The sequence below is a fragment of the Heterocephalus glaber genome, unplaced genomic scaffold (assembly GCF_053883595.1).
Source record: "Heterocephalus glaber isolate CG9 unplaced genomic scaffold, H.glaber_assembly_v1.0 deba00001504, whole genome shotgun sequence".
Classification (NCBI taxonomy): domain Eukaryota; kingdom Metazoa; phylum Chordata; class Mammalia; order Rodentia; family Bathyergidae; genus Heterocephalus; species Heterocephalus glaber.
The window spans coordinates 70,547,013-70,559,180 of record NW_028258324.1 but is presented as its reverse complement, the minus strand read 5'-3'; the positions used below and the strand labels follow the sequence as shown (position 1 = coordinate 70,559,180).

The 12,168-nt window shown below is 52.2% G+C and overlaps 1 protein-coding gene across 1 annotated transcript; it reads left to right on the top strand.

Moving 5' to 3' along the window:
* Positions 1 to 1,056: 1,056 nt before the first annotated feature.
* On the top strand, positions 1,057 to 10,083 carry Ap2m1 (adaptor related protein complex 2 subunit mu 1). Its single transcript, XM_004834902.4, has 12 exons — positions 1,057 to 1,220; positions 3,131 to 3,247; positions 5,118 to 5,383; positions 6,148 to 6,230; positions 6,603 to 6,608; positions 6,803 to 6,938; positions 7,033 to 7,174; positions 7,652 to 7,771; positions 7,866 to 8,001; positions 8,097 to 8,194; positions 8,628 to 8,739; positions 9,481 to 10,083. Exons 2-12 carry the CDS (start codon positions 3,174 to 3,176, stop codon positions 9,613 to 9,615), a joined length of 1,308 nt encoding a protein of 435 aa, XP_004834959.1. The 5' UTR covers positions 1,057 to 1,220; positions 3,131 to 3,173; the 3' UTR covers positions 9,616 to 10,083.
* The last annotated feature ends 2,085 nt before the right edge of the window (positions 10,084 to 12,168 follow it).

Here is a 12,168-nt window from a genome sequence, read left to right as displayed (position 1 = left end):
TTTACTCTAAATCACAGTCATTTAAGGTGTTTGGAAGATAAAGCTTTTGCAAAGGTAGAATTAAATCTTTGAATGCTGGTTCAGGGTTTAGAAATGCCTGTTTTGTCACTAAATGGCATCAGGATGTGACCACAGATTAGGCCAGATCTTCATCCTGCTGCATCCTGGCTTCTGGTAGTGGGCTACTAGGGACAGTAAGGTTCATAAACAGATTTGGCCTTCCTGCCATGATAGTCTTAAGCCTACTGAGTGAAAGCAACAGGATATTGCTGCATACAAAAACTAGAAAAGCCAACATATTTTATTCAGCTCCTCCAAGAAACAGGTAGCCTTTTGTGTTCATGGATTTAATCTGCCTCTTCTTCTTAACTTCAATGTAAAGATTAATTCTGTTAATCAGAGAAAGGATTTTGAATCCCATGTCCAACAAAATTCAACTCACCAACCATTTTCTAAGAAACATTTGCCTGTAGAAGGTGTACAGTTACTGGTATAGCTGAGAATACTGATAAAGTCATGAAAGGCTTTATCTAGTTTCTTCCAAGAATGTGTCTTCTCCCTTCCTGCTCCCCCCTTGGGTCTTGATTCTTGGGAAAAGGCATAAGTCTGGAAAAAACATACTAGAAAAACTTGGGAGTATCACACCTCTGCCAAGCGTGTGTGTGTGTGTGTGTGTGTGTGTGTGAGAGAGAGTGAGAGAGAGAGAGAGAGAGAGAGAGAGAGAGAGAGAGAGAGAGAGGGAGAGAGAGGGAGAGAGAACGAACGAGAGGTCACAGATGAAGAAGCCACTTTTCAGACTCGGGATAGGAAAGGCCTACAGCAATCCAAAGTTAACAGGTAGGCTTCAACAAAGACAAAGACTACAGTTCCCGGGATGCTGCTTGAGAAACCGTGTGTGTGGAGTGGGCGGTGCAGGGATTACCGGCGGGGCACTCTAAGGTCACGTCCACCCAGGAAGTTGGGAGGGGTGGTCTCTCTAAGGCCATCGGTAGTTGTAGTTTTATAAACCTGGAGTCCTCAGTTGTCGGCGAGAAGGCCGCAGGGCCTGGCGGGACTTGTAGTCGGCGCGGGAGGCGGGTGCGCAAGCGCAGCTGAGGCCTGGGCGGGGCCGCGGCACTGCAGTGAAAGCCGAGGCAGCGGGCAGGCGAGCAGGGGGCGGGCGGACATCTTGGGATCTGGAGAGCGGCCGGGCCGGCTGAGGAAGGGGCCGCGGACGTCAGGTGAGCTAGAGATTCGAATCTTACCGGGTAGGGGAGGACGCCGCGGGTCGTTTGCCCCGGTGCCCAGTCTTGCCCAGCCCTGCGCTGGACTGGGCGGAAAGCTGCCCACACGCGGGAGTGGCCTCAGCCTTCAGACTCCGGAGGGAGCAGACTCCGGGGAGGGGGCGCCCGGGGCGCGGTTGCGGGCCGGGCGGGGAGTGGTGCCCTCCACTTGACCTGCGGGGCTCCTCCTGTGAGGGCGAGACCTACCAGAATCCTCTCGGAACCGGGACACCGCTCTGCAACCCCTCCCTGGGACCGTGACAACCCCCAGCCCTCGGCGCGTCCTCCTCGGCGAAGAGACAATTCCCCCATCTCCCGTGACGGTGACATGCTTCGTGCCGCCTCTTCGGACGGTGACGGGCCTCTCCGTGCGGCGCCCCCTTCCCCCAGTTCAGCGACACCCCGCGGCTCTTCTCTGACCTGTGACAGCCCCCGCACCCCGACACCGACTCCTCCCCGGACCTGGAGCCCCCACCTCATGCCTGTGCACCTGAACCCCAAAGCAGGTCCCATGTCTCCCACTTTCCCTTATTTACCACCGCCCGTCTCTCCCTGCTTTCCCTCGTCAAAGCCCTGACCTCAGCCGCAACGGAACCTCTTTGCTTAGGGGTTTCCACCAGCCCTGTTTTCTGCTGTGGGCTCCCTAAGGATGCTGCTTGCTGGTGGTGGCTGCCAGTCTTTTCCCTTAACAAAATGCTCCATTCCTGCCTAGGGCCCCACTTCTTGTTTGCTGGGGCCCCGAGCTGCCTACCTACCACTTGATACCTGAGGACTTGGTTCTTTGCCCAGGACTCTACCTCCATTTTACATTTCCTCTCCCAGCTTCTTCGGGAAGAAAGAGTGAGAATGTTTCCACCTTCTTGAGAGTCCCCTGAACTACCTCCTGTGAAATTAATACTAGGGCTAATCCAGGAAATCTAGAATCAAATTTACCCCCCTTTTCTCTTAAACCATCTAAATTAGTTTGACCCAAATAATTTGGGTAATTAAGGCAATCTAACATCCCTGCCCCTTCGCGCCAGAAGTGAGTTACTTGGTGGGTCTGGAATCAGAATTTCAGCAGGACAGATCTAGTAATTTTATAAACCTGCATACACACCCTTCCTTATTTATTGTACTCCAAAGCTTTTTGAAAGGGGTTGATCAGAAATAACCATAGTAGGCAGTTTGGATCACTGAAGTAAGTTTGCCAGCACTGGGACCTTGCTCCTCTGCTACCTTCCTTGCCTGACTACCTTATCTGACTGCCTGGAAAAGATGTACCTGCTTAGGCCACACTCCATGGGTCCATGTCAGGGCCCAAGGCCTCCCTTCTTTCCCTTCAGCCCTGAAAGCTGCACACCTTTCTTGGAATGTGTAGACTTCTGGAGATTTGGGCCCTGCTTGCCTTCGTATTAGGGGAGTGGAGCCTGAGAGACTGGGTGATCTAAAGGTTGTGCCCGGGGGCTCCAGGCCTGAGCCAGCTGGTGTAATTCCTACCGCCGTGCCATTCCTGCAGCCTCAGGCGGGCCTTCTCAGTGACTCACTGGCTGGAGCCTGACTGAGAGTCTGCACTGGAGGGGGCCAGAAAGGATCCTTGCTTAGCTCAGCACTGTGAAGAGGGGGTGGGAGGGGAGTTAGTCTCTGGCTCAGCCCCAGAAAGGGGAGGGTCAGAGTGGCCTCAGAATCCTGGGCCCAAGTCCTCTTTCTTCTATCTAGTGTGGGATAAACAGGAACTGGAGCCTGGCTGAAGGGAGGGGCTTGTCTGAGAGGGCTGCAGGGTCACTTGCTAAAGGACTGGGGGGGGGTGTCAGATTCAGTGACCTGTACTGCCCCACAGGGGACACTGGCAGGACTTCTGAAGTCTTCCCTTCCCCCGCCTGTCCTAGGTCTCTTCTCAGAGCAATGGGCCTCGGAGACTGAGCTGCCGCCATGATTGGAGGCTTATTCATCTATAATCACAAGGGGGAGGTGCTCATCTCCCGGGTCTACCGAGATGACATCGGGTGAGTCCCTTGGTTGAACCAGCTGTGTCCCATCGCCCCAGCCTCAGCATGCAGGACCAGGTTTTATTCCAACAGAGGCTTGATTTGGGCCACACCCCTTGCTGCATCCTGGGCTCAGCCACCATAGCCTGGTTCCCTTTAGAACTGGTGGCATTGCCCTAGCAGCCAATTGCTGGCTGCCTGGCAGGACCTCTGGAGTGGCAGGGCCCCTGGAGTGGCAGGGCCCCACAGCCTTAGGAGCTCCCATCCTTCCTGCCCACTGTGTCGCATAGTTATAGGGCTGGCTGCTGGAGATGAGTGCTTTTACCAGGCAGGTTGATTACTCCTTTCAGGAGATGGAGCTCTGTCTCCAGCGGGTGGAGTTAGTGCCGGGCTGGAGGTACTAATCCATTTAAGTCCTGTTCTCAAAGCCCTCTCATATTGAGGGCCTTCATGGGATTCTCTTGAAAGCCTCTCCAGGCTGCCAAATCCTCTCCCACTCCGTTTCTCTGGAGGCAGGCTGCTGACTCTGCTATTTTCAGTTCCTCTGGGCACTCCTGGAGGAGAGGTTGTGAGCAAGCTTGAGGTACTCCTGGGTCACTGACAGAAAGGCAGGGAGGTCACGCTGCTCTTTCTGGCCCCTCTGAGTAGACCTGGACAGCTCTGTGTCCTGGGTCCTTCAGACCTTAACAAGGAGCCACAGCCTTCTCATTCTGCCCCACCCTGCATGCCATCTTTCTTTGCTGACTGAGAGACCTCTCCTTGCCTTAGCAGCTCTAATAAGATTAGGTCACTCTGGTTCCTGCTGCTGTTTTTCTTCCTCAAAGAGCTTGAGATCAATAGCATGGGCCTGTTGCAGTGCCCCTGGCTTCGTGGCTCCCTGGCTGATGGGTTGGCTTGGGCTGGACTCTGTCGCTCTTTGTCCATTGGTTGGTGGTGTGGCTGAGCTAGACTTGTGGCAGTGCTTGGCCTGCCTGAACCTTGCTAGCTATATCCTCCAGTGTTCCCCTCCCCTGGGTGAGCCTGATTGAGCCAGTGCAGGGACCTGCCACCTTGCATGTATTGCTGAGCTCGCCACCCCTTGCGTGTCTTGTCTGTTCCTATCTCACGGTGTGTGCTGCCCTTCCTGATATGTCGTGTGTCTAACCCTCTCTCTCCTTGCTGTCACTCCTCTTCTTGCTGGCGTCATTTCTCTCATCCCATCTCATTGGCTGACATAGCAATAGGTAAGCGGCCTATCAAGCTGCTGCCCAGGTACAGGTGGGTGGGGGCCCCTGCCTCCCCAGCTAGTGATTTCCTTCATCCTTCTTCCTCCCTTGAACTTGCTCTGAAGTTGGATCCTGGTCAAGAATGGGTGGCACAGCTCCAGGACCCTTGGCACTTCTTAACTGGTAGATTAAGGCTTTGTCCACCTTCAGGAGGAGGCAGCCTTCCCTACCAGTGGGCTCACTAGTGGGAGGACTGGAGAAGAAGCAAGTTAGCTCTTTGGCTCTCGCGCTCTCTCTCTCTTCCTCCCTCCCCCTCCCTTCCTCTCTCTCTGTCTCAACACACACACCCTGGAATTTACTGGGAAGCCAGAGTGGTGGTAGCTGAGGGCATAGCTGGGAAATTGGGGCCAGGCTTCTCTAAACCTGATGAGTTTCACTTTATTGAGGTTATATCTGCCCTTCCGTCACTGCCAGTTGACTTTCCTATTTCTCATGGCTCAGGCCCTCCTGTTCCCAAACTTGGAGCCACAAGAAGGGATTCACCCTAGTGGTTTAGGCCTTGGCTTTAGACTGTGTGTCATATGTCAGTAGTGTTGAGGGTGGGGCTGTTAGCATCTGTGGTTGATCCCCAGGGGTCGAGGTTTGCACAGATGCTGAGCAGCCTCTGCACCCTCTTCCCTCAGGAGGAATGCAGTGGATGCCTTTCGGGTCAATGTTATCCATGCACGGCAGCAGGTGCGCAGCCCTGTCACCAACATTGCTCGCACCAGCTTCTTCCATGTTAAGCGGTCCAACATCTGGCTGGCAGCTGTCACCAAGCAGAATGTCAACGCTGCTATGGTCTTTGAATTCCTCTACAAGATGTGTGACGTAATGGCTGCCTACTTTGGCAAGATCAGCGAGGAGAACATCAAGAACAATTTTGTGCTCATATATGAGCTGCTGGATGGTGAGGCAGGCAGAGTGTCGGGGCTTGGGTGGGGATGAACTTAACTGGGTTGCGGCTCCTGTGTATACTGAGCTTTGTTCCTGAGTATCTGGTCTTTGGGCCTGAGAAAGGTCCTGAGAAGGTCCGTTCACATCCAGACCTGAAAGCTGCTCTGAAATGGAGCACAGTATAAATAGGCCCGCTGTTGGGGGTAGGGAAGCTTTGGCCTTTCCTGGGGAACCTAACTCTGGGGTTTGGTGGCTAAACATTCAGTATTCATCCTTTCACCTTTGTGCCTTGGGCCATGATTCCTTTACTATCTTCTGGCTTTCCATCATAGCAACTACTTCAGAGCCTGCGTGGTGCTCACAGACCCCTTGGGTGCACGCTTTTTTTTTTTTTTTTTTTTTTTTTTGTACCAGAAATTGAACTTAAGACCTTGCGCTTGCCAGGCAGGTGCGGCGCCACTGAACTAAATCCCCAGCCCAGGGTGCACTTTTCTTGTTCCTCTGTGATGTGTGAGACCTTCCACTTTCCTAGCATCTATTTTCTAGAAAAAGAAAAGACCCAGGACCTCTTGGCCTCACTCACTTTCCATGTGACTCTGTGATTTCTCTATGTGAGAAAAATAAATGATCTGTTTTCCTACGAAGTATAAATCACAAAGTAAATGCTGCAGATCTCACAATCCCACAGTGCGGGCCAGACCTGTCCAGGCCAGGGGAAAGATTAGAATGAAAGAACTTCAGTTTTGTTCAGGGCTGATGGTTCTCTTTATTTTGCAGAGATCTTAGACTTTGGCTACCCCCAGAATTCAGAGACAGGTGCACTGAAAACCTTCATCACCCAACAAGGCATCAAGAGTCAGGTACTTGAATTTTACAGGCTGGCTATAGGCAGGGTGGAGCCCAACCTCCCTTCATCCAGCTGGCCCCTGGCCTTGTCCAGGCTGACTCATGAGGTCCCCTGCAGGAAGTGCTGGCTTGAGCCTCCTGCCATGACTGCAGGCCTGTTCTCCGTGTGTGGCCCTCCCACCCCGGAAGCAGCCGATTCAGCATCTCCTATCAGGAATATAGCTTAAGCAGTTTCCTCTACACTGGGGGCAGGGGGTGTGGGCTGCTCTGCCTGTTGCTCAGAAGAGCACTTGGGTCTTCCTTTATGATCCAGGCCTCATGGCCTTCTCCTTTTCTCTCCCCTGCTGTTTTTCCTGTGGGAACGTCATCGGTCCTTTGGTCTCCAGCATCAGGTAAGTTGTTCTCTTTGCTTCTATCCTTGCAGCTTTGCTGTTTTCTCCAGGCCCTGCCCCCTTGGGGCCTGAGGGGAAGGAAGGGTTACTGGGAGAGACTAGAAGGGAGAAAGGAGAAGCGTGGAGCGGGAGAGACAGGATGGTTTAGGGGCAGAAGAGGGAAGCCATTGCTGTTTGTCTCCACCCCCATATAGACAAAAGAAGAGCAGTCCCAGATCACCAGCCAGGTGACCGGGCAGATCGGCTGGCGGCGAGAGGGCATTAAGTATCGCCGGAATGAGCTCTTCCTGGATGTGCTGGAGAGCGTGAACCTGCTCATGTCCCCACAGGGTGAGGGTCCTCCCATGAACCCGGGGCGGGGACTTTGCAGGACCGTGGCCACATGCTTAGCCAGCTGCTCGTTTTTCATCTCTTCTTTCACCAGGGCAGGTGCTGAGTGCCCACGTGTCTGGCCGGGTTGTGATGAAGAGCTACCTGAGTGGCATGCCTGAGTGCAAATTTGGGATGAATGACAAGATTGTCATTGAAAAGCAGGGCAAAGGCACAGCTGATGAAACAAGCAAGAGGTGCCTGACAGAGGGGATTTGGTGGGTGGGCCTTGGAGTGTTCACTGGGCCTTGGTGAAGCACAGATTCCTTCTGGCTTTTCCGTGGTGACTGCAGATTTCCTTTTCCAAGTGTGTACTTGGCTGGTTGCACTTGATGTCAGCGATTTGAGGGAAGAGGGGATTGTTATTCACTTACTGTCCTCAGAGAGCAAGCTTCATTGTTTAGTCTCTAGGACCACAGCTTCATCTGTACAGACTGATGGCCTCGGCCTAGTGAGCCAGAAACATCTGCATAGCATGCAGCAGGAATCTCAAGAAATGATGAGCTTGTAAAACTCCCTCACCTTGAACTCTGGGGCAGGGATCTCCAAGTCAGACAGTTGCATTCTGGCAGCTTTCCAGAGCCCACAATGCCAGCCTGGGGTGGGGCGGTCTCCCAGCTTGACACCTGCCGTTCCCATACTGACCAAGAGTGGTCTTCTGATTCTGCCCACAGCGGGAAGCAATCAATTGCCATTGATGACTGCACCTTCCACCAGTGTGTGCGACTCAGCAAGTTTGACTCAGAACGCAGTATCAGCTTCATCCCACCAGATGGGGAGTTTGAGCTCATGAGGTGCCTCTGGGCTGTGAGGAGGCAGGGGTGCTGCTGGCAGGGAGAGGGAGTGGGACCCGCTGTGTGTTGCCAACCTTGCTCTCCACCCCCAAAGGTATCGTACCACCAAGGACATCATCCTTCCTTTCCGGGTGATTCCACTTGTACGGGAAGTAGGACGCACCAAACTGGAGGTCAAGGTAGTGATCAAATCTAACTTCAAGCCCTCACTGCTGGCTCAGAAGATTGAGGTGAGGATGAAGGGACTGGAGAGGAGGAAGAATTTCTCTCTAGGAATAAAGGCAGCTTGTGTCAGGCCTTGACAGCTCCCATGTGTCACTCCTAGGTGAGGATCCCAACCCCCCTGAACACAAGTGGAGTGCAGGTGATCTGCATGAAGGGGAAGGCCAAGTACAAGGCCAGCGAGAACGCCATTGTGTGGAAGTGAGTTTTCCTTTAGGGGGACATGGCAGGGCTCAAGATGTCACAGTGTACCTTCTCCACCCTTTGTCCCCTAGTGTGGGTTGGAGGGCAGGAGGGGGAGTGTGCTTCCGTGTCAGCCTTGATATGTGTGTGTGCATGCGTGCATATACATGCCTGCACTGGGGCTCACACATGCATCCTTGTGATGTATCTATGAAGCAGACACAGGCCAAGAGATAGCTTGTCTATGTATCTAAGCAGAAACTGCAGCCCAGAGTACCAAAGGAGTAAGTACCAGACCTAAGGTTCCACAGCAGGTGGTTTTCAGGGTCCTGACTAATTTTCCATGTGCTAGCACCTCTCTGAAGCCCCTGGGCTCTCCCTGCTTGAAATGGACAACCCCTCTCGGCCCCAAATTCATCCAAACCACCACAGGCACTTGCTGTCTTTCCAGGATCAAGCGCATGGCAGGCATGAAGGAATCACAGATCAGCGCAGAGATTGAGCTTCTGCCCACTAATGACAAGAAGAAATGGGCTCGACCCCCCATTTCCATGAACTTTGAGGTACGGCAGAAGAGGGACCTAGCACCAGGGCAGGGTATGTTGGGAAAGATCTGAGACAGAGCTCACATGAGCTCTGCACCTTAGAGATGAGGACACTGAGGCTAGAATAGGGGCGTGACTTTAATTCAGACCCATTTCTTTTCCCTTCAAGCCTCTTAAGAGAAATTACTGATCACCCTGAGAAACACTTTGACTTCTCTTGGCTTGCCACAAAACAGTTCTATGGAAAAATTTAAGTAGAATGCCAGGTGAGATAGCAAGTTTCCTTACAGACAGGGCAAAGAGCTGACTTTGCCTTGAGCAGTTAGACATACAATTTTCTCCACCTTGTTTTTCAAATCCATAATATTGAGCAAGATAAGTATGTTCTAAGGCAGTTCTCTAGTTGCTGCATCCTGCTGATTAAAGGAATTGATTCAAGTCATCACAGGCAGGCCTGACTTTAAACCCCGGATGATTGCTAGTTACTCTTGGATATACCTGCTTCTTTTTTTGGGGGGGGGGGGGTTTACCGGGGATCAAACTCATGACCTTGTGGTTGTGAGGCAGGCTCGGTGCCACTGAGCTAAATCCCTGGCCCTATACTTGCTTCTTTAGTAACCTTCTAGAGGGCTCCCCACCACCCCCGCTTCCCCAGCTTCTTTCAGGACCCTAGCTATCCAAACACCTGCAGTAGATTGAGATAGAGCAGAGCAGCGGTGGGAGGAAGGTCACATCCCTAACGAGCTGTCCCCTGCCCAGGTGCCATTCGCGCCTTCTGGCCTCAAGGTGCGCTACTTGAAGGTGTTTGAACCGAAGCTGAACTACAGCGACCATGACGTCATCAAATGGGTGCGCTACATTGGCCGCAGTGGCATTTATGAAACCCGCTGCTAGCTGCCTAGCAAACAGCTAGCCCACCTCCCCACCCACCCTCCATGGTCCAGGTGCCCCCAGGTCACCACGCATCAGTGTCTCCTCCCTCCTGCTTTGCTACCTTCCCTTTGCACCAGCCCCCAAGTCTAGGTCTGGACCAACCACATCGAAAGCGGGACTGGCAGAGCAGTCCCTGGGCTCCTCGGCAGGGTGGTTTCTGGGGCTCCTGCCCTTCTATCTATCGTCTGTCCTGGCCCAGTGCCAGGCTCTGAGTTCTGGGACCAAAGCCAGGTGGGCCCCTCTCCTCCCCACCCCTGTGGCCACACCTCTGGAGTGGGAGGGTTGGCTGCCCCTCACCTCAGAGCCCCCCCCAAAGGCCAGTAACAGATCCCCAGTCCTCAGTCCCTACTCTGCTTTGGGATAGTGTGAGCTTCATTTTGTACACGTGTGACTTCGTCCAGTTACAAACCCAATAAACTGTAGAGTGGAGTTGCTGGCTAAGTGTTGATGTAGAAGGTGCAGGGGCGGGGAACCAATGGGATGCCTTCCCAAAACTTTCTTATGGGGCCTGCTTTGAGTAGAATTTTCCATCATGAGAGCTGTCCAAGTTCTCTCATCTTGTCCCAGTTAGGCCCCTCTTAGGCCATCCAATCCCTTCTCAGAAGTGTTGACCCAGGTCTCCTGGGTCCTCTAAGAAAAGAGCCTCAAGCGCAATCAGCCCCAACCCAGCCCAAGTTCCTGAGGGCTGATTCTTTCTCTAACCCACTCTTTGGAAGTACAGTGGGCCCTTTACGACCAGAATTTTAGTTTTAACTTACAACCAAAGCCTTGAGTTATGACCTGAATGCTGGCTCCTTGTGCTCCCAGATGGTCTCAGATACAGACTTAACCCTTAAAGAGTTCTGGAAGGAACATTAAAACATCCTTTCCTGTGTGGGGTTGAGAAATCCTACGATAATGTCTCTAAGGACACTGAGATCTGCCTGTAAACTGGAGAGAGACTTTGAAGGATGTGAGCCTTCACTGACCAACATGAGTTACAACCAGCCCTTGTGAACAAATGGAGTTCGTAAGTCAGGGGTCCACTGTAGTTTTTAATTACCATAAGTCAAGGTTTACATTTGGCATTTGGTCTTGCAGCCATCCTAAGAAGCTGAACTCAGTTTATTTTCCCATTTAGCCAGGCTTCCTCCAGTCTTGGGGGAGAGGGAAATTTTATTTTCCCCCATGGTGCTTAGAAAACCTCTGGTGGATACTTCTACATCTCCAGAGAAAAATGTAGTAGTGAGCTAGGACCTGAGGGGAGTACATTGGGACAGATAAAAGAGCAGATTTGCCCTCGACAATTTACCCTTGCTTGGTTTCAGCTCTTTAAGACAAACCTATTAGAAAATTTCAAACATAAACAGGAGCAGAATAACAACACCCATGTCCCACCGACCAACTTCAGCACGATCAGTTTAGGGCCAAGTTCCTTATCATTGAATCCACTGTTTTCCCTTAATCAGGAATCCTACGAAGTTTTCAGCAACCTGTGTCCAAATAGGGTCCGCTGTGAGTGGCTAATGCATCTTAATTCATACCTTTCTCTTCAGCTCTTAAAATTTTGTTCCTGGAGTTGTGTAGTTTCCTCATCAGAATTTGCCTGTTGGATTCCTCTGAAGTCACTTAACATCATCCTCTTTACGTGCATTTCCTGTGAAATGGTTATTAGATCTAGAGGGCCAACAGCGCTTTTTTGTTTGTTTTTTTGGTATCGGGGATTGAACTCGGGTCCTTGCGCTTATGCACCAGGCAGCGAAAACACTGAGCTAAATCCCCGGCCCACCAATAGCTTTTTAAACTTTAACTATCAGGAGCTAGTGTGGTGGGGCATGCCTATAGTCCCAGCACTTGGGAGGCTGAGGCAGGAGGATCACAAGTTCCAGGCTAGCCTGGCACATAGCAAGACTCTATATCAAAAAGATCAATTTTAAATAGTAGGACTGGTTCCTTGCTGTGGCAATGCTTAATCTGAAAGGATAACAATGTAATTTTAGACCCCAATTTTAGAACCTGTTGGAAGAATAGTCATGTAATAAAGCAGCGTCATTTAGGGAAAGGTCTTTTACTGACAGGAATTTGGGATGCAGAGAAGTAGCTTTGGGGGTAGACAGGGAATATACATAGGCCAAGATGTCTATTTGGGTTTGTGGCCTCTGGCAGCGGGAGTTTGCGTTCTTCGTGGTGGAAGGACTACACGGCATTGGCTGTACCTGGCTGGCTGGCATGAAAGTGTGAAACGACAGCCCAAGTGGCGCGGGGTGGGGGCTGAGACCAGAAACTGGACCAGAACAAAACCAGAGGAAGCACTGGCCTGAGTCCCGGGCGTCTGAGCTCAGGGGCTGCAGTGAGTCAGCACAGCACTCCGCGGGCTGCAGCAGATGGGCCTCCAGTGAGCGCCTAAAACCCTGCAAAGCCAATGGTACTCTACCGGCCTGCCTCTGGAAGGGCTACCACCCGCGGGACCATTAAGGCGTCGCGCGTCCGCGCCCTGATAAACTTCCAGTGCCCTCTCCCCACCCCTCTGCCTCG